This window comes from Pteropus medius, unplaced genomic scaffold (genome assembly GCF_902729225.1).
Source record: "Pteropus medius unplaced genomic scaffold, Ma_sr-lr_union100, whole genome shotgun sequence".
Taxonomy (NCBI): Eukaryota; Metazoa; Chordata; class Mammalia; order Chiroptera; family Pteropodidae; genus Pteropus; species Pteropus medius.
In genome coordinates, this window is record NW_024354502.1 from 28,002,735 (window position 1) to 28,025,569 (window position 22,835).

Here is a 22,835-nt window from a genome sequence, read left to right on the forward strand (position 1 = left end):
TGTGTGTGTGTGTGTGTGTATGTGTATTTTTTTTTTTTGGAAAATAGGTTAAAAAAAACTAAAGTATACAATTTGGTACATTTTACTATGTAATACAATGAGACTGTTAAAAAGAATGAGGTGAAATTTGTATGTACTGCCAGAAAGATATATTTATGATATATTAAGTGGGAGGGAAAAGAATATATTTGTTTTAAAAACTCTACAAATATAAAATATATGAATATGTATTTGTATATGCATTTATGTTTTAACTGTATAGAAAAAGTTCCAAACAGCTACATTGTAACCTATTAACAATGGTCCTCTCTGGTGAGGAGACCAAGAATTAAAGGGATCAAGAAAGAATTTCACTCTTTATTATCTTTTTTGTATTGCTTTATTTTCTTTAACCACAAAGGTGATTTTTAAAAAGGTAGAAATATGTCGAGAGTAATTTAAAATTTTCTACGTCCATTTTCTTTCAATGAATATATATCTCCAAGTTCTGTATACTGGCACTGGGCAAACAGGGGGAGGAGGTTAAAGTGGGGGCAGGGCAGGGGACTTGTTTAAAAATGCAGATTATTCTATCCCAGATATTTCAGTAAGATACTTTTTAACAAGGACTCCTAGAGAGTCTAAGGATCTCTAAAGTTTGTTTAAATAGCCACTGTTTAAATAGTAGGATTTTCATTTTTGAATTATTTGCATTAAAAGTTTTTTCTGCAATGAGCATGTATTTCTTGTGTTAAACAGACCCCTTTGAAAAACTGCCTCAAAGTATAAGGATGAAGATAAAGTGTTAAAGATCTCAACTTTTTACAGTTGCTTTTGGAAATATAATCTAATCTGAGACTAGCAACAATCTTAAATATGTAGGGCAGGAATTACTATATCCATTTTAGAGATGAGGAAACAGGCTCAGGGAGGTTAACTGACTTGGCCATGGTTTCATAGCTAATGAATTATGATGTTTGGAGCAAAGTCCTGGGTTTGCTAGTTTCTATCTCAGTACATTCTTAATTTTACTATTTTGCCTTTACTAAGTCTTTTAAATTTTGTTTAACAAGTAAAATACTTCAAACAGAAAATGACCAAAGTTCCTTCTCCTTTTTTTTATGACTGAACATAAGACAAAGTTTATATGAATTTTATTATTACCTCTTCTTACCACTTCTTCTTGGCTTAAGAAGTGCCAGACTCTCAGCCTGGAAGTTTTCAGATTCTGCCATAAATCCCTATATATTTTGTCCCTCCTGAAGCATCACTAAGAGGCATAGGTCCCGGTCTATTCTAGCCCACCACTACCCCCATCCCATGCTACCTTCTTAATGCTCCTTTTGGTCCTGAGGCCCCAGCCTCTTCGCTCCGTTTTGATGATTTCTGCATCAGGGTAGAGCCTCTTTGTAAAGCACTGGTTCTGGCAACGATCTCCAGCTGGGCACACCTGCGGGTGACACTCATACTGCAACATTCTGTTCAGGCACTCTGATTCTAGGCCGCAAGGGTTTTCATCAGCTGGCTTGCAGTTACAGCGGGGAATCTCTGACAGGTCTGCAACCTGGATCTGCACCTTTCCTATTACTTTGTTAGCCTAGAAAACAAAATCACAAATAAGAGGGAGGAATTTGAACAGGAACATCAGAAACATCCATGCTGTTCTTGGCTCTGCTCCTGCCTTGTGGTGTGACTCTGAGAAAGGCACTTTATCTTAATTATAATTTCCCCAAGAATAAGCTAAGAATAAGAACTGCCTCTCTTTACTTGACAAAAATATCAAAACCTGATATGAATTCCCACTTATTTATCCTGTGTATTTCTCCTACTAGTCGATGGAAATTTCATAACTGAAAATAACTGGGCTGTTTGGAAGAAAGGGGCTAACTATTCCTATTCTCATTTGGTTTTCAGGATAACCTGATAGAGCAAAAACAGGATTTTTCCATCAAACATGTTGCTCCTAGGTATGAGAGGGCTTATCAAAGACCTCATCCTCACAGTATGCATGCAGCTCCAGGTCCCATTTGACCCTTCCAACAAAAGCTCTGTTTTATAGAAGATCGGGTGATAATTTGCAAAAGTTTTCACAAGTTTGAAAGGGTCTTCTAACTGAGAGTACTACATTTCATCTTGCCTGTCAAATACCAGTGTTTTCATGGGTAAAAACTCACTTTGATGTGTTTGTAAGGAGGAGGTTTTCTTGAATTTTTTTCAATCTCTAGTGCTTCTTTACTTTCTCTTTGTGCTTTCAATTCCTGGAAACGTTTTGCAGCTTCTTCCAGTGCTGCCAATAAGACAAACAAGTATATAATTACCAAAAAACAAACAAAAACCGTTAGAAGAGTAGTTTTACAGTTTCCTTCCTAATGTACTGAATCTGGCCTGAGGTTTTCTTTTTAAAATTATATTCTGGAAATAACCATTTACCACTAGGGTAGGGTAACATTGAAATAGGATATGACTCATTTATGGCTGAACACTGCTTTGTGCAAACTGCTGCCTCAGAGAAGAGGTCCTACTTCAATGATTAGAGGTTTCCAAGTGAACCCAAGAGAAACTTTACCTTGTACTAGATTTACATTCATTTTACTCTTACCCAGAAAGCCAAACTTTCTGGTAACTTGTTGCAAAAACAATTGTAAGGCTCTTCATGGAAAGCTTTTACTACTCTTCTGTGGTTAAGGAGCTTCACTTGATTAAGACTATTCCCAGAAAAATCTATTTGCAGAAAGATCACTGAAGAAACTCCTTTCACATACACAGCAGAGCCTACTATACTGAAATGTATTTTTCTAATGACTGGACTTTGATATGGTTCTAATGGGATTAGAAATTTGTGGACACTGGGTCATAACACCTGGTGAAAATTCTCTAATATCAGACACATGTCATATGCACGTTAGGAGATGCTGAGAAATCAACACTGGAGTCTTAGTTCTGAGCCACTGTAAACATGATACAACTTACCTTTTTTGAAGGTCTTGTTAATACTAGTCTGTCCCTCAGCAAAGCTTTTGTCTCCTTCAACATAAGGGAACACTCTGCCCTGGTGTACCCAATAGTAGTCATGAGAACCAAAGAAGAACACAGGGAAGTCCCCCAAGTCATGCTTAAGACTTTGGATGTTCAGTGGCACAGACCTGGGGTTGCAGATCTCTGCTGGCCACCATCTGAAAACAAAAGCAATTTTAGACCAAAAGGATGAAAATCATACCACTTTTTACATGGCTGGCAGCAGGGAAAAAAAGGTTTTGTACTTTGCAATTTTCATTCAGATTCTAAGGACACAATATATCTTATCTTTTATCCTGCCCAACCCAAATATCATTTAAAAACATATTGATTAACATACTTAATGAAACTGTGAACATAACGCTAAACAAACTAGGCCCTAAACACCCAATCTAGTTTCTTTCTTTAAAATTACTATTTGTAATTTGTAAATGAATATATATCATGAAAATGTAAGCTATAAAGCATAATAATAAAATAACAATGAACCTGCTACCCAACTTAAGAATTAGAATTTACTAATACTATTCCAAATCCAGTTTAAATTCTAGAAAAGTCATGTTTCTCTCCAAACTTGGCTTTCTTAAAATCAACATTGTTTTTCAATGTTTAAAAGCTTATTTCTAGTAGACAAGGTAATCATTTAAGAATAAACTGATGCTACAGTGAAGAATGATCACTCTCATTCAAATAAGCATTTTCTGACTCTCTAATCAACCAGGGTAAATACTTTTTGGTCAACTGTACTAGGTTTACATCAGAGTGTATTTCAGAATCTAATTCATCTTAGATCATTATAAACATGGGCTGTGGGATAGAATGAAACATGACTGTTTCATGCAATGGTGACCGAACACCACAGCAATCACTAAATAAAACCATCTGAGAGGCACATTTGACAGTTTCCAGCAATTGGGCAAGTCAGGAATTGAAGGGAAATCTTTCGTAGTATGTAAAATCATCAATATGAACAGTAAATACATAAAAACTTAAAATTGTTCAGTCACTCATTTTACAGATGCCTAATAAAATCATTTATTTAATGAATAATTATATTATTTGGAAGATAAATGATAGCAAGGTCACACTCCAGAGTTATAGTACAGAACTTGAATATTGTTCATCTAAAAGGTACCTCTGTCCAAAACGTGGGTAAGAGTCTGTGTTCAAACAAAACAAAACAAAACAACACTATTTTGTGTAATCGGTATTTGGTTTCCTCTCAAAGTAGGCTAGGAAATGGTTATTTCTAAATCATTTTAAGGTACTGAAGTATGTACATGATAACTGCATTCACTGAGTTAGGAAGAGGCACACTTTCTGCCAGGGGATTTTCCAGGTCCTCATATTTCCCCCAGGAAGCTCCACATTGGAATTAGTTATTAAAAAGAAACAGCTTCATGTGGCCCAGCTGGGCCTGACTGGAAAAAAATACATTAAGAATTAGTTCATGGATGGAAGTCTTTGCAAAACTTACAAGAAGCATCAGACCTGCATATAAAATCTCATTGGGTTGTGAAATAGAGAACTGCTTTGTGCTTCATTAAAATGCAATATGATTAAAATTAAGAAAAATATATTTTTATATTCATAACTTTAAAAAAAGGCAATGTAATATACAACATAATGACTATAATTAATATTATATATTTAAAAGTTTCTGAGAGTAGATCTTAAAAGTTCTTATTACGAGAAATAAAAATTGTTTAAACTAGACTAACTGTGATCATTTTGCAATATATACAAATATTGAATTATGTGTACACATGAAACTAATGTTATGTCAACTATGGTACAAAAAAAAAGCCAAAAGGAAATGTTCTAAAATTTGTTTGAAGATTTGAAAGCTTCTTCTACTGTTTTAAATATTTCTTATCCAAGGACTGTCTTACCCATTAATTGTCAAACTCATATCCCTCTCCACCCTCAAAGATATATATTTTAAATTAAAAAGCAGTGTCTGTTTCTTTGAAAATTAAAACAATGCAGAAATGTAAAATAGAAAAACTGAAAATGCCTCCCTTTGTATCTCATGCCTCAGACTATTAACATTAGATCTATTTCTTTCCAGGTATTAAAAACATATTATATACATCTATAATTTTAAAAAATTATATAAACACATAAAAGACAACATATGTACTGTTTAATATGCTTCCTAAATTCAAATGTATATCGTAGCTATCTTTCCACGTTACTATACAGACCTGCATTATTCTTTTATTGGCTTTGAGGTATTCTACAATACGGATATAATTTATTTGACAAATCTCCTACTGACTGAGCATTTGAGTTATTTTACATATTTGCAATTAGAAATAATACAGCAATGAACACCCCTATAAATACAGTTTTGCCTTCTTGTCCAGTATTTCCTTAAATTCCTTGAAAGAGATGTACTGGGTCAAGGGGTATACCTGGTTACAATTTTAATATGTGATGCCAAACAGCCTTACAAGGAAGACCAGTTTCCCTACGCCCTCCCTAGCCACAAAATCATTAGTTTTACATCTTTGCCAATCTGTTAATTAGAAAAGAAAAACTCTTTGGTTTTAATGTACATTAATTTTTAGTGAGGCAGGGCATTTTTTACATGTTTATTTTCTATTTGCTATTCTTTTGCAAACTAGCTCTTTTCTTTGTTCCTTTTCTAGGTAAGGTATTTATCTTTTCTTATTAAAAGTAGGAGAGCAAACACTTTCCCTAGGTTTGACATTTGCCTTTTAAAACTTTATGATATTGTTTGATATACAGTATAAAATTGTTTATGTATTCAAATGGTCAATTTTTTTTAGGACTTGGAGATTTCCTGTCATGTTGAAAAATATAGTGTGGGAGGGTGGCTTCTCAACCTCAATGCCACTATCTCAGCTAACAATGAAGTAAACAAGCAGCATATTCAAAACACAGAAAACAAAATAGTCCTTGCTAAAAAAAAATACAATGTTTAAAATTCTATAGAAATATAGTATACTTAGGATTCTAGTTGAAAAGCAGAACTCTATTGTGCTCTTTTCAATAGTATTTATTTTCTTAGTAACATGATAAATGTATGCCTCAAAATGTAGAACAGTTTAAAAAATGTATTGCTATTCCTGTTCAGTGAAGGATTGTTAAAAATGGCTTCTTAAAAAGAGAAAGTTTTATTACAATAATGGCAATCACACATACTTCTTACTTCATTCCCTTAAGAACTAAAGGCTCTTAATGAAATAATCTTTCTTCATCCTAAAAAGCTCTCTTTTTGCACACAGTTTATAGCTTCTAGCTTGAACTAAAATGGACCAGAGTTAGGGGCAAAGAGAGAGCCACTTTGGCCATGAAATAAACTGTGATTTTATTAGAAATCAGAAATCAATATAAATCTAATTAGGACACAAAGGAAACATCTTCCCCACTATCCACATAAGACCTTTTATTCCATAATTTAGTAGTACATAGTCACTAGTATAAAACAACTTTCAGAACTTAAAAAGTCAACTAACAAATAAAAAAAAAAAAATCCAACAATTAACCTTTCCAATTCTCTGAAAATGCAAACTCAAAATATGTTTCTTTTCTCTCTCTTTTTTAAGGAAACAGCTTAGTGCTGTTCTACCAATCTCCTAGCCACTTTGTATACAGTTTATGAACCTGTGTCTTACAATGGTTGAATACTTCCTCTTTGCCCTTGGAAAAACTTGCCTGTAATTTCCCAATTTGACCCAAACAATCTGCTTGTAATGTAGTTTCTTGCCAGCTTTACAGTCATTACAATTCCAGCAGCCTTCTGGCATTTCTATGCTCAGGCATTCCGGGTGGAAGGAAGCTGGGCACGATTCACAGCAGAGCAATCTTCCACCTTGAAACAAATAAACAGTCTTAATAACTGAGAAAAGAGGAAAGAAAGAAAAAGGAGAAAGTTATCTTTTAAGTGCATTAAATTTGATTCAAATCGGAGAAAAATAACAAAGGGACTGAGTCATACCTATGGTGATGGATTAAAATAGAAAGCAAGTGAACAGATTCAGTTATTCCCTTTTCAGGGCTTTAGTGGCCAGAGAAATTCAGGGCTTTTGAGTAGTAAGAGAAACATTACTATACTCTTTACTTCTCTAAAATGTGGGCTATTGAGGTATCAGTTTAATAGGCAGCTAAAATTCTTAACATATGACAAATCGGATCCACGAAATCTTTAGGCGGAGTAGATTTGAGAGCAGATTTTCAAAGAAATATGTAGCAACTTACTTTCTTTTCTCTTTGAGAGCTAAGAAAGAAAGCAATGGTCATCTTTGTATTTTAATCCAGTGCCACAGTTAACTAAATCCCTCTATAATAAAATTAGCAAGAATGAAAATAGCCAACAGGTTGATCAGTACTTTTTTCTTCCCATAAAAGCATACTAAAAAGCAAAAGGATAATACTTATTCAAGTTGATTACATTATCATTACCTTTTCAGTGAAGATAAAGTCAAACAGGCTATACAGCAGTGGTTTGCAACATTTTCATCACCAAGGATCCCCTTGCCTTTCCTCATGGACCCATGTGTTTTCGAATATTTTGTCAACCCAAAACAAAAACAAAAACAAAGAAACAAAAAATCCCCCCAAAAAACAAAAACCCAAAACCAAAACTTCTGCATTTTAAAAGTATCATTTTCCTGTTCTAATTAATCAAAGAAATATATAACTGCCAATCAGAGCTTCTGAATCCAATAACAAAACTAGTATTATCACACTGAATTGTTAAAATCATAGCCAAATATAAAGAAACTCATGCAGCTTTAGTTTGCATAAATGTATGTTTGCTAGATTTTCTGAAATATAAAACATAATTCAAAAATTTTGTTTACATGAGTCTTTTCTGACTTCATATTGAGAACCACTGCTTTATAGCATACAACTAAGTAAATACCAGTGTAGAAAGAAGTACCACACGCAAGGAGATCCCTCTAACTTCCCTACAGCAAAATCCTCTCTTTTTAAATACATAAAATGACCTATGGATTAAGACCAAAACAGGTGCAGCAAACGAAACAAAACAATATTATTTAATGTAAAGAAATGAAAGATTTTGGGGGTAGATTAGGTATTTCTAATAGGTATTTCAACAAGTGACAGAGAAGGATGTTAACCACTGGAGATGAAATATAATAAAGACAGTCACTGAAAAAAATAAATTCATCTTCCCATGGAAAATCACATCTATAACCCATGAGCGCACTGAGATTTCAAGTCTCGTAAGCAAAGGTTAGGAGCCCTCTAGATAACATTATCAAATCACATGCTCCAACCATTTGAGGGTTTGCTATCAATATTCCCAAAAATCTTGTCTTCCTGTAGACTTTCAAACTTCTGATTAACATAAAAACGAAAAGAAAATCCATATACAATCAGTGATGAATTAAATTTACTATATTTCCTCTGCTTAAAAACTTTTGCTTCAATCATTGGGATTTTTTCTTTTGTCTACAGATCTCAATATGGATTAATGGTTCCAATTCTCCAACCTAGAGATTAGCTGCCTGAGTGCTCTTAACCTAGGTAGGGAATTCTTCCAAAGGTTTAAACTAAAATGAGATAATTCATTTTTTTAACAGAAAAGAATGACCAGTAGGGAGAGCAGTCTTTGCAAACAGCTTAGGGGACATGTGATTATTAGAGTTGATATAGGAAAGACAAGCTCGCCATTTTAACGTTATGGAATAGTCCTTAATTTTAAGTCTTATTTCAGAGGAAATACAGACCCAGAATCATCAGTGAAAATCATCATGATTTTTTGACAAAAAATACACAAGAGAAATAGAAAAATAAAAATATGAACAATCCACCTTGGTGCTATGCAAGAAAACTGCTTTAGGATGCAAGAGAAGATATGGTTCAAGCTAAGCAAACAGAGGGCTCAAAATAATTTCAATTTATGTCAAGATCAATACTGAGTACTGAAAACAAAGTAAGCAACAATTGGATTGATCTAATTTTATCAAGATGCCAGCAAAAGAATAATAAAATGCCTTGGGTAGTCTAATTTTACTGCATTATGGAGTTATAGTCAGACCTCAGTTCATCTTTGTTTTGGAAGTAGGTGGTGTCACCAGTAAGGTGACATACTGTGACTTCAATGGAAAACAAAAACCCAATGTCCTTCTCCATAGGTTCTAATCAGCTTGCTTACACTTTGGGTTGCCACTTAAGAATTTTGACAAAGAGCAAAGATACATCAAGCAGGCAACACAGAGAATGAAAAAAAAAAAGAAGCCCCTTTCAAATATATCTAGTATATTAGGTATGAATTTTCTTTAAAGAATCTAAACTTGGCCCCCAGATCATAATGGGAATGTATACAGAAAAAGGCCTTCACCTTCCAGGTTATTTCACCCGCTGAGATAGCAACTCCCCAAATACCACATTATTGTTAAACCATTTTTTCCTTTATTACAAGTAGACTATATAAAGCTAAATAAAAGATTTTCTTCCATAGGAGAATATAAATATATGTTTAGTCCCTGGTTCTCTGTGGTTAAATTATCCATAAGCAATTCTTCAGTTCAGCTGGGCTGCCTTTCAATATCCAGTATTTGGGGTATCCTCCTCAGCTGCCCACAAATGCCTCCTAAGAGAAGGGCAACTAGTTTTCATAGTATCTTAACAAAAACATTTAAAATAAAATGATAGAATGTATTCTAAAATCAAATCTTTAAGTATCGATATCTTGGTTTCCCTTTATTTAATAACCTATTTTGTTATTTAGTTGAAAGTTATTAACAAGTTATGTCCATTCTATTCTAACGTGAATGGTAGTTCTACATCAGGCAAAAGAGAAAGAGCCCTTAGAATATTCCTCTATATTAAGCAAAATCCTAGTCTTTCAATTTTAATAACCCATAGGTATAAGGAATGTTGAAAATGTATTCAAGAAGAGTAAGCAAAATTTTGTAATAAATGGAATTATTTTAAGCCCTTTTTAAAAATTTTACAGCCATATAAAGACATAGTCACAACCACCAAGGCAGAATTTACCAAAAGCAACAGATGGTGCTTGACAGGCATACATTTCCCCCCTTCATTTAAAAAGAAAAAAATAGGAAATGCAAAAATAAAAGCAAGAGATAAACTATTTTGATTATTACCTTTCTCACATTTCTTTTTGGAAGCTGACGAAGAAGGAATCATAGGTAATTTCATCAACTCTGCACGATTTGATTCATTCAGTAGGTAGTGGGACTTATAGGCATATGAACTGAACATGGGGTCTGAATGGTCCTGAACTATCAGCCCTATACGAAACAAACAGAAAGAGATGAGCTGCAATGAAACTACCCATGATTCCATGAGGAAAAAAAAAATAAACCAACACCTATTATGTAGCTGTGAATAAAGTTGGGGGTTGGGGGGAAGAGTAAGAAGAAAAAGATCTGACAGAAAAGTATTTTCTATAGTTATTATAGGGAATTTAAGCTACTTAATGCCTTAATCCCTATATAGAAACCTGTATACCCGAAGAAAACTCTAAATTAATTTGAAGATGTAAACTGCATTTGACATCACACTGAAAACTACCTATGGAAAACAAAGCTATAGTCTTTAATATTTAGAAGAATTATGATGACAATCCAGAGAACAAAATAATGTATCACTTAATTGCTAGAAATAAGAATTATTTATATAACATAGTAGAGACCCTGATCTACCCTCAATGTATCAAGTAGTACATAAAGGCAGAATTGAGTCTCTCCTCTATTCATATCTTGAGATATACTCAAATAGATTCTAGCTTTCTCTGCCACATAATGAAGCTTTTCTCTATCAAGATGATACATGATTTTAAAGCAGGGGCCAAAATTTGTTAAACTTTACTGAGGAAATGCAAACCATTAAAACTTTATTTTTTGCTATCATATAAACTGATTACCAACTTTAAGGTAAAAAAGTCCTTTTGATCTACCAATACAGCCATCATATTTGGAAGAAAACATAAGATCTGCTCTAATCCACCTGTGACACCCACTTGTCTCACTCCCATCCCACTTCTCCTAGTTAAGTTCATAAAATAGCTACAGGCCACTCGTAAACCTTAGGGAACTGTGAGACCAGGGAAAATTTCTCTATTTGGTTACTGTTAAGTTTATAATAATCTAGGGTATTACAATACAAATCTTGATAGAAGTTTCAGAGATCATTTTGAGAAGAGGGAAGAGTTTTAGTTTTTAAAGGGGTTAGCATTTACTTTTTTCTGTGGCTATTACCTTCACTTGTTGCTACCCCACACTAAGATTCAAGAAATCTCTCTGATCCAGATGATAGACTGGAACTTGAAATTGTTAACTGGTAATAACATAAGAATCTTCGAATAAAAGTTATATAATGTCAAATGAATTTCAAACACATAAAAGAGAAGTAGTATAGTATAAAAAACATAGGTTTTGCAATAAGAAAGATCAGGTACAAATGCTGGTCCCTCTATTTAACAACCTATGTAACCTCCAGGTAAATTTTTAAATCTGGGCTTCAGTGTTCTCATCCATACAAAACAGGGAAATGACTTTTTGGGGTAATTGTGGCAATTTATTCAGATAGTGTCTAAGAGTTTGATTTACAGATGAAAAATAAATCGCTATTATTATTATTAAAATGAAAAGCAAACCTTAATTTAACGTCTCCATTTAAAATTATCATTACAGAGAAAGGCACAGAATGTTAAGTAACTTTTATTTTACATCACTCTCCCGATTAAAGGAAATACTAAAGAATATATACTACACTGAAATATGACTGAACATTCCTATGGCACTATGGGGAGGGCAGAGGAGGAACAATGTTCCTCTAAACCTTGAAATATTTCTAAAAATACTAAATATTTCAGTCCTTAAGAATCAGCTTATTGATTTTAAAGAACCTAGAACTGAGAAAAATCCTCTATGAGGAGGGAAAAACTGTATGAGGCAAGAAACAAAAACAAAACTAGCTAAGTTTTCTAATACCAAAACATTAATGATTAAATGATCCCTTTTTTATAAAGTGTGGATTTATTACAATTAGGTCTCTAAAAAAAGAGACCGCTATAAATACTGATAAAAGAACACATATTATTTACTTCTAAAAAAACTTTTGACTTAAGCCTTCCCAAATCCCAACATCTAATCTATTGAGAATAAATTTCTGTAAAATGCTAGAAAGGAAAATGAAAGTTTCACTGTGGACAAAGTTTCACAGTGAAAATAATTTGGATTATTTATTTGGATTATTTGGATTGGATTAATAAATAATCTTGCTTACAGAGGCATTTAAATACAGTAAATCTTTAGAACTGCCAAACTGATAAGATGCAAATATAGATCTTGTTGTAGAAAAAGTTTTCCCCTTATTTCCATTCTCTCAAGCATTTAATCAATGCATATAAAAACAAACAACAAAATGGCTAGTTTCTATAAAACTATGTTCCTTGACAATGGGCCATTTTTTATCTATATTAAACTGAAAATACCTGTTTTAAAGGTCTCTCAATTACTGAGTGAAATACAGCAAAAGAAAATATTGGTTAATATACTAATGGTACTTGATTCCAATGTACTCCAAAGTCAGTCAACATAACAGTTATAAACCTGATATTTAAAATACTGGCTCAGTTATTCATGTGTGCATGCACACACAAACACACACACCTAGTAAAAGTGTTCAGAATGGTAGGAAAAAATATTTACAAAGTGATAGAGATTTTATGTTATTACTGACACTCATCTGTTTAAGTCTCTAAAGCTAGCCACTTAATTGATAATTCAGTATTTCCATCCTATCATTACTTTCTTAGAGATGAGATGGAGAAGACGCTAGTGGTAACTATTTTAATCCTTTCAGTAACCTGTTACAATGTGACAAAACATTTCAGACCTACTTCTCCATGTACCAGCCACGTTTCACAGTAGAATACAGTTTTATAATTGTTCTGTTAAAGAAAGACACAATGCTTCCCCTCTAATGGCAGACAACCCCACGTGCTTACAAAATTCTGGCATACTGAAAGCAGTATATACAAGGGACCCAGCCGACTGCTACAGAAAAGACTATCTTTATTTAATCTTTTACTCTCTACCACCTCTAGTTATCTTTTTTAAAATAAAAGATACAAAAGCAAAACAACTCAAGTTCTATCATACTACCTAAATTCTATTAAAAAATACTTTATAGTACACATTTACCAAATTAAACTATCTCCTAAAGCAAAAATAAAGCAAAAACAAACCCAAAATCTCACCATTAGGATTGTGTAAATGTAATCTAACAGGCCTGATATGCTAGAGTCCCTTCAAATATTTCACATTAAGGGAAGTTCAGAAAACCTAGCACTTAGAATAAAAAAGAAAACCCAAACTGAATTTGGGATATTAGTTGGTTTCTAAAATGCTTACTAAATACTAAAAATGGTTTTATTATAATACAGCTGAGATACTCTATAAAGATGGATACTTTATCATATTCAACTAAAAAAGTTCTATTTTGTATTTATCACAAACTCAAGTTTACTGACCCCCTCAGGGACATAGTATTGTTTTTAGTTGATCAATCTCTTGGCATATTTAAATATCAACAACTGGCGAGTAAGAAAGCCTGCATTGCTGGCTTTTAACTAACACCACCACATATGTTGCCTTGGCTATATCCCATCTGGCATTCCTCAATGCCAGACCAAAACATGATAAAATACAACATAAACGATGAAATAATAAATGTGCTCGTCTTGCCTTCCAGGTGAAATCTCAAGCAGCTGCAAGCTCTGGATTAAAGAATATGACATGGAAAGAGTTTGATTCAAATAAAAGACTTGTTTGCAGAAGGAAATAGGTTAATCTTTTGATGCTCCAAATAGAAATGCTAAGAACTTATCTTTAATTCTAAGTTATTAAAAAATGTAGATTTTTAGCTTAATTTATGAAAGAATATTCTGATAATTTGAACGTCTAATGTTATAAAAGGGACTAGTTACTGAAAGTGTTAATTCTCTCAGGGATATTACTGAAAGTCTATTTTAATGGGGAAATATGCCAATGAACTCAGAAAAAAATAGAAAGGACTGACACTCACCTCTTGCACAAACGAAACAAAAGCCTACATTAACAGCAGAGGACGAATTACTGCTCCGTTTGGAATGATTACTACAGATGAGAATGTAGGAAGACACAAATATGCTTCCGGCAGCAATACAAGCATCCCCAGAGTGATAGGCTACTGGACATCTCAAACATCTCATCATGCGACCTGTTTAAAGATAAGTCAAAAAGGAAGCTATATAATAAAGTATCAGTTGAATAAATAAAATGAGATTTTTGGATTTGCTCTTTTGGGTTCCCATATGATGCTGGTTATGGTAAGATGAAGATATTTTTCTAGTTTGGCTTTGTCATTCCTAAGCTTTATGTCTCTTAAATGCAACATACATCTAGAGATAAAGAAAACTTTGCTTCAATGCTGGAGAGACGGTGGTCTCCCGAATGGCACCTGTTTAAGGAATTTTCAAGGGTAATATTGAACATATGGAATTTTCTTCTCATGGTCAAATCAGAACTTAATCTCTACTTTCTATGCTATCGATTGTAGCTGAGCTCTTATATCCACAGATAAACAGAGAATGCCCAATGTTCTTTAAAATAATATGCTTCTTATTTGCTACTGAACTTAAAAAAAAAAAAAAAAAAAGAAAAAAAAGGCTTTGTCTCCTTCCTTAGCTGTTTTACCTTTACTTGCTTTGTGGATATCTTTCTCCATAGAGCAGGCAGAGCAGCAGTGCTGGGGACAGCGGAATCCTTTTGATTCAAAGATGGCAGTGGGGAATTTGCGGATGCAGGCTTCATGATAAAATTTCCCACAAGCACCAACAGAACAACGTTTAACATCTGTACCAGACACCTTACATGAAAAACATGGGTGCTGTCCTGGAAAATTGGTGAGGAATACAGATTAAATAAAATCTGGCTTAAACAGAAGCAACTACTGACATCAAAGAGCTATCCAAAAGAAACCACTATTATGTGTAAGATTTTAACATAGAAAAAAAGGGATTGAAAACGTATGGTTAAATTAAAATATTATTTAATATATTTTGCTATAATAATAGATTTGCTATAGTAATTGATAACTAATTTAGAGATAGACTAAAAATCATTTAGATCTCCACTTCTCATTGTATACTAAACTTATTTCCATAGAAAACCCAGAACAAAATTTTTCAATATCTGGGAGCTTAGAGCATCAAGGTCTTCCCAACATGAATAAATTTTAAAAAACTACCACAGAAAAGACAGATTCCATTAGGTAATCACTTACAATTTCCATACATAAAACAGGGATAAGAAGAAAACTCATAATCCTAATTTTAAAAATGCAGAAAATTACAGCAAGACATCTTATTCAAACTGTAGAAAATCAAGGGCAAAGAGAAAATATTAAAATTACCCACAGAAAAGACAATTATCTTCAAAGAAGCAACAGTAAGACTGAAAGCTGACACAGGGAAAAATGAAAGCCATAAAATAATGGGATGCTATCTTCAAAGGGCTAAAAGAAAATTGTTACCAAGCCAGAATTCTATACCCAGTGAAGGCACTCTTCAAGAATGAAGTGAAATCTATATACATTGGAGAGGATTAAGAAAACCAAAAGTTGGTTCTTTGAAAAATACTTTTAAACTGATATCCCTGGCAAGAGTGACTAATTAAAATAAGGGGAAAAAAGCAGCAATATATATTAACAATATCAGAAATGGAAAATGATATATCACTACAAATCCTACAAACCTAAAGAGATAAATGGAAATCACTATGTTTTTGCCAATAAATTTGAAAATTTAGATGAACAGATTCCTAGAAAAATAAAATTTACCAAAACAAGCACAAAAATATATAGAAAATATGATTAGTTACATAAAGAAATTGAAACTATAATTAAAAACTTTCTAACAAAGAAAAATTTAAATCAAGATGGCTCCACTGGTCAATCTGCCAAATATTTGAAGAAAAAATAATGCCCATCAGAATAGAAAAAAGAAGGAACAAGTAAAAGACAACTAGATGTGGAAAAATATATTCAACAGAGATGACAAAGGATTGTTTTGTCACATAAAGAGTTCAAATATAGAGAAAATACATGCAATGTATATAAGCAAAGATAGCTAAACAAGACTTATAAAGACTATAAATCAATATAGAAACAAAATAGACTAATAAGTGGGCAAAGGATATGAACTATTTAAAGCAGAAAGACAGCCAAAAAACATTAAAAAATGTTCAATTTCAGTAGTAAGCAGATAAATGCTAATTAAAACCCCAAGTAACATTTTAAAACTTCATCAAATAGGAAAAAACTTTAAAAGTTTGATAATACTAATTGTTGATGAGGATGTAGGGAAACAGGTACTTTTATATACTGCTGTTAGGAGTTTATGTTGGAACTACCTTAGAAGGAAACAAGGTAGTATCCATTTTTTTTCAAAGTACATTCTCTTTCTGCAGCCTAGAAATTCTTCTTGCTATTTACATTAGTGTATGTAGACTTGTATATATAAAAAGATGTTGACTGAAGCATTGTTTGTAACTACAAACAACTTAAAGCAATTCAAATGTCCATCAATAGAGGACTAGTTAAATAAACTATTGATATAGTTATACTGTGGAACACTGCAGCAATTAAATAGAATGCATTTGTACACGTAAAAAAGTTCAAAGATAGTGAAAAAAGCAAGCTTCAGAACAATAGTGTAATACATTTTTATTATAACACACACAAAAATGTTACACACTTACACATATGCATACACGCACACGTGGACACACACACAGAAAAAGGCTTACAGGTCTAAACACCAAACTAATAATAATAATGGTTACCTCTGGGGAGACCTAGAATTAAGTAAGGCCTAGGATTAAGAGTGATGATCTAGGAGAGACTTCAGCTTGAGCTTTATTTTCATAACACGGCAATGATGTATTACTTGTGTATTTAATTAGCTGTAAATCTAAAATACTAACAAATAATCACACATTTGACACTGCAATACATAAATGGACAAGACACACGAACAGGTCACTTACAAGACTGTCAATAAAGATACAGAAAAAAATGTTTAGATGTAATCAAAGAACTGCAAATTATAACCATGTTTTTGTTATTTATTTGTTTTGTTATTCTTTGAAGGTCTTTTCTGTGGGTAATTTCCTCTTTAACTTTCTACAGTTTGAAGAAGACATCTAGTTAATTATTTTTCTTCCTTTTTTAATTAGGATTATGTTTTAATTTTTGTCTGTTTTACATGTGGAAATTATAAGTGATTATTGGCCATTGGGCTATCACCTTTTGGGAAGTATTCAAGATTTTCTCCATTTTTCTTATAATGCTATAAAAAATCTGAAGAAAAAAATACAAGGAATAGCTTTTTTGATTTTTTTAAAGAAAGTTAGATTTAGTTTTAGAAGTACTTAACCTTTACAAATTGGCTGAACTACAAAATTCTTTAAAATTAATACTTAAAACTGATTTTCAAATGTTTTTCAAATTTTTTTATTGGTTTTGTAGAAATAAAATATAGTACAGCGGGGTTTTTGTTGTACTGTTGCATATATATCAAATTATATTTTAACATGTATGCATATGAAAGCAATAGTATTGTTTTTAAAATAACTTAAATTTTTTTTAAAATTAAAAGAAAATTATTTTCAAGGTTAAGAGGTTTGACTTCAGTTTTGCCTAATGCATAAACTGCTCTATGTAAAAATGAAATAGGTAGGCTTTCATTTGCAAAGTGATCAAAATAAGCAAAATAGAAATGAAAATTATTTTAACTAGTGATACTATTATACTAATAGAGAGCTGAACTATCAAACTCCTTTAAGACTTATGCTTAGAGCTCTAGCCGGTGAATACTTCCAATATCCTTCCTTCCGCTAGGGCTTCGTCTTCACTTAGAGCAAGTAATAAATAAAATAGTCTGTTACACATTTTTTTCAAAGGGGCAAATGAAAATGCTTTCTTTCCAGAAATTGCATTTGTCTTAAACAACAGAAAGAAGTGGTATTATAAGAACTTATTAGACATGTATCCTGTAATACTGTTTATATGTAAAGTGTTGATCTCTTGATAAAAAAAGTTGCTAAATCACCTTAATCAGTGGTTTAAAGAATCTGAATTTTCACTCCTAATATGTTGGAAGTATACCAAATTGGTATCAAACTAATTTTCATGTGATAATAAGTAAATCAAAAGCAATTTAAAAAATAATGAAAATGTACAGTTGACCCTTAAATGACACAGGGGTTAGGGGCACTGATCCCCCGTGTAGTCAAAATTTTACCTCTAACTTTTGACTCCCCCAAAATTGAACTACTAATAGCCTACTGTTGACTGGAAATCATACCAATAACATAAACAGTCGGTTAACATATATTTTGTATATTGTATGTATTATATTCTATATTTTTACAATAAAGCTAGAGAAAATGTTAAGAAAATATAAGAGAAAATATATTTACAGTACTATATTTATTGATACTGTAAGTTTAAGTCATCTGTTTACAAGATGAATTGTCTGTCAATATCTATGTCGATATGGTCTTATATGATACAAAACACTACATGTTATACACGTTACTAACACTAGACATCAAAAATGAAAAGATTAAAAAAGAAGTTTATATTTATTTATAGGTGTAATGATTCATACACTGATACTGAAGCAGCAGTAATGTGATTGCTTTATGGTAACTCCCATTCCTCTCTCTCACCCAACCCTTGGTAACAACTGTTCTACTTTGTGTCTTTATGAATTTGACTACTCTAGGTAACTCATTTAAGTGGAATCATGCAATATTTGTCCTTGTAACTGGGTTATTTAACTCAGCATGATGTCCTCAAAGTTCATCCACGTTGTAGCATGTATCAGTATTTATTTCATTTCTTTTTAAAGCTGAATAATATTCCATTGGATGTACATACAATATTTTTTTAATATATATAGAAGAATATTTTAATTCTTGTCTGTAGAAACTACAAAGACTATACATGATTTGGAAATGCGACGGCACCAAACACTGGTCAAAAAAGAATTGCCCACTTTATGCCTTCTCCTTCATCTGGTCACTCAGAAATATAATGTTATCAGCTATGATTGTTGTTGCTTGTTGCCTCATGTTATTTTTGTCTGTGTATTCGCCATAGTCTACTTTCCCTTTCACATAAATTCGAGGTCCCTTTTTCACATACTGATATGCCACATCTCTGAGGCCTGGTTGGAATACTGAAATTCTGTGTCACGTTGTCTTTTGACTGACATCGCCCATTTGGTAAGCTTCATTTTCTCCGGATTTCCCTATCTCATTTGTCACTAGAGAAAATATTGTGACTGGGTTTCTCCTTTCCACCTGTCTCATGACAGGGTCCTGACCCACTTGTATAAGTAGCTGCACACAATTCAGAAATCTTTTGAGAACCAAGCTGCCCACTATTTCAGACTCATGTCTTACAAATTGATGAAACACCTGTAATACAGGTCTTCGAAACATGGCTTCTGTTTTTCTTTTCTTACAATGTAATCTTTAGTCTTTTTACCTAGCACAGAACTCATGCTTTCCTCCCTCCCTTGCCGGATGCTCGAGCCATATAGCCCAGACCCAGGGGCTTTTTTATCTATCCATTCATCCACTGATAGACAGTTGGGTTGTTTCCATGTTTTTGGCTATTGTGAATAATGCTGCAATAGACATGGGTGTACAAATACCTGTTTTGAGTCCCTGCTTTCAATTCTTTTGGGTATATACCCAGAATTGGAATTGTTGAATTACACAGTAATTCTAGGTTTAATTTTTTTGAGGAACTGCCATACTGTTTTCCACAGCAGTTACACTATTTGACATTCCTATCAACAGTGTACAAGTGTTCTAAAGTTTCCATATCCTGGCCTGTGTGTGTGTGTGTGTGTGTGTGTGTGTGTGTATGTGTGTGTGTGTGTGTGTGTGTTAATAGCTATTCTAATGGGTGTACAGTGGTATCTCATTGTGGTTTTGATTTGCATTTGCCTGATTACTAATTGTTGAACATTTTTTCATGTGCTTATTAGCCATTTGTATTTCTTCTTTGGAGAAATGTCAAGTCCTTTGCCCAATTTTTTTTTTAGGCGAGGCAACCCTTGGTTGACCTCACAGATTGCAAGGAACTTGTCAGCTTACGATTCTTTATTTTTTTATTTTTATATTTTTTATGCCTACAGCACCTGGTCTTCCTAGGTGATCTTCCATCCAAGTACTAACCAGGCCAGATCCTGCTTAGCTTCCAAGATCAGACGAGATCGGGCTTGTTCAGGGTAGCATGGCCGTAGACCCTTTGCCCAATTTTGAATTGAGTTTGTTCTTCTGTTGAGTTGTAGGAATTCTTTATATATTTTGGATATTAATCCCTGTCAGATACGTTATTTGTAATTATTTTCTTCCATTTTGTGGACTGCATTTTCACTTAGTTGATAGTGTCATTTGGTAGACACAGTTTTTCATTTTGATAAAGCTTATTTTATCAATTTGTTTATTTTTTTGTTGTTGCCTGTGCCTTTGGTATCATATCCAGGCAATCACTGCCAAATTCAATGTCATGAAGCTTTCCCCCTATATTTTCTTCTAAGAGTTTTATAGTTTTAGCTCTAATCCATTTTAAATTATTTTTTATAAATGGTGTTAGGTAAGGGTCCAATTTCATTCTTTTGCATGTGGATATTCAGTTTTCCCAGCACCATTTGTTGACAAGATTGTCCTTTCCTAAATGAATGGCCTTTAAACCTTTGTCAAGAAATCACTTCACCATATATGTGAATGTTTATTTCTGGACTCCCTATTTGATTCCATTGGTTTATATGTCTGTCTTTATGCCAGTATTACATTGTTTTAATTACTGTAGCTTTATAGTAAATTTTGAAATCAGGAAGTATGAGTCCTCCAACTCTGTTCTACTGAATTGTTTTTAAAGGAAAGTTCCTTCTTAAATTTCTTAACAGATGTGTATCAAATTAGATTATATCTAACCTTTGTTGGCAAAAATTCTGCTGGATTCTAGAGTTAAGAGAGAAGCCTTAAAAGAGTGTTTTAATGCTGAGCTATGTAGTCCTTCCTGTCTATAGTTTAAATCAGAGATCAAAAACAAGTGCTTAAAAGGGCTAGGAAAATTACACGAATGACTAGAGTGACAGAGTTTTAGAAAAAGGGAATGGTAGAGAATGTGAGGAACCAGTAGTACATGCCTGATTCATGTTCACACATTCAAAACACATCTTAAGGGCCAAATAAAACAATGTGCAGATAATGTGACCCTGAGACTGCCAGTTGGCAAACCATTCAAAAGTTTTACTGCAGAGTCTAAATGTGGTGAATAAACTGATATTTTATATAGGGAAAAATATGTTATATATTCAAAACAGTTTCTATGGCTTAATATGTGCATGTGTTATATATGTGAGAGAACACTGAGTGTGTGTGTTAGCATACATGATATATGTTCTTCATCCTACTTAGGATGATAGAAGGTGAATGTAGAGAGCAAAGATTCTGGGGTCAAGCTGCCTCCTGGGTTTAAATTCCAGTTTCATCTTATTCTGTTTTTGTGACTTTGGGCAAGGTACTAAACTAAGCCCTCTAATCTTTACTTTCGCTTTCTACAAAGTGAAAATAATATCTATCTCATTACATTATGAGAATCAAATGAGATAATAGGATAAACTGCTTGGTACTAACAGCACCTGGCCTTTAGTAAGTTCAGAAAAATACAATACCATAAACGTATTGGAATTTAGAATATGTAAATGATTTTAGGAGGTACATAATCAAATAAAAAGGATAAAATAAATGTATGAGAATCCAAATAAAGGAGGCAAAGGAGTAGGTAAATTATTAATAAAGTGTCAAGAGTAAGATTAGCATATCATAAATACTTGATATCCAACTGGCTCATAGTTTCTCATAGCAAAAACAAAACAAAAACATACAGACATGGTTCCTAGAAGCACTAACATGCCATTTCCAGTTGACTTTTCACTTGCCTTATTACAGATTAAACAACTCTACCTCCTGCTTTCCATTATTTTACTTAGAATCATGGCTACACACAGAACATAAACTTGCATACTTCTTTATAAATTACTTTGATAGGTGGTAGTCTATACAGGAGAGGGGTAAAAAATTAATAGTGAATCCAAACTTGTATGTTTAAAAAACAATTTTCAAGCTGAAACTTATTGGATTTCATTAACCAATGCCACCATAAAAAACAAACAATTTTCAGTAGCTCCATCTTTCCACTAAAAAGTACCATCACCATGGTTATAGTTTGTGACTGACACTTGTTCCAGTCTATTAAAGTCAAGGACTTTAAACCAATTTCTTGAACACAAAAATCTCAACCCCATCTGAAAAATAATTCACTCCAATACTTTCTATAGCTCTTTAGATAAATACAAATACATCTCAATGATTTAATAGATTTTTATGATTAAGTCACTGATAATAAAAAATTTCCTTAGGAAGCCTAATCACTGAATAGTCTTAATTTGTTGAAATACCTATGGAGAGGAAGTTAAGAGCTATATAAAAGTGGTAAGAAAATTAGATATCATGGGAGATGCTGGCCTTGCATATTCCTTCCTATCCATCTTTTCACAGCTATCAACAGAAGTAAGCTTACCAGTTTTACATTCCATGCAGATGAACTTTCCATCAGGGAGTGATGTCAACCCCAAGCACTCCAGGTGAAAGTGTTTGTAGCACTCTCCCTCACAAGGAATCAGAGAGTCACCAGAGCTTTCACAGATCTGTAATATGGCAAAAAGCAGTGATTCTCAAACT

At 33.0% G+C, this 22,835-nt stretch overlaps 1 protein-coding gene and 2 pseudogenes across 11 annotated transcripts in view; all 3 read right to left on the reverse strand.

Annotated features, from left to right (window-relative positions):
• Window positions 1-22,835, reverse strand: part of NSD3 (nuclear receptor binding SET domain protein 3) — a 93,696-nt gene that overhangs the window by 11,070 nt on the left and 59,791 nt on the right. For 6 of the 11 annotated variants that reach the window (XM_039853775.1, XM_039853772.1, XM_039853773.1 and 3 more), the window contains 8 exons: window positions 22,675-22,801; window positions 14,703-14,900; window positions 14,053-14,226; window positions 10,104-10,250; window positions 6,679-6,862; window positions 2,950-3,152; window positions 2,154-2,266; window positions 1,307-1,576 (listed from right to left, as the gene is read on the reverse strand). In XM_039853775.1, the coding sequence (XP_039709709.1) occupies window positions 1,307-1,576; window positions 2,154-2,266; window positions 2,950-3,152; window positions 6,679-6,862; window positions 10,104-10,250; window positions 14,053-14,226; window positions 14,703-14,900; window positions 22,675-22,801 (1,416 nt within the window). The remainder of the gene's footprint in view (window positions 1-1,306; window positions 1,577-2,153; window positions 2,267-2,949; window positions 3,153-6,678; window positions 6,863-10,103; window positions 10,251-14,052; window positions 14,227-14,702; window positions 14,901-22,674; window positions 22,802-22,835) is intronic. The other 5 variants (XM_039853778.1, XM_039853781.1, XM_039853780.1 and 2 more) reach the window with 2 other exon arrangements.
• Window positions 16,224-19,956, reverse strand: LOC120595618 (single-stranded DNA-binding protein, mitochondrial-like; annotated as a pseudogene).
• LOC120595764 (uncharacterized) lies at window positions 20,213-20,331 on the reverse strand (annotated as a pseudogene).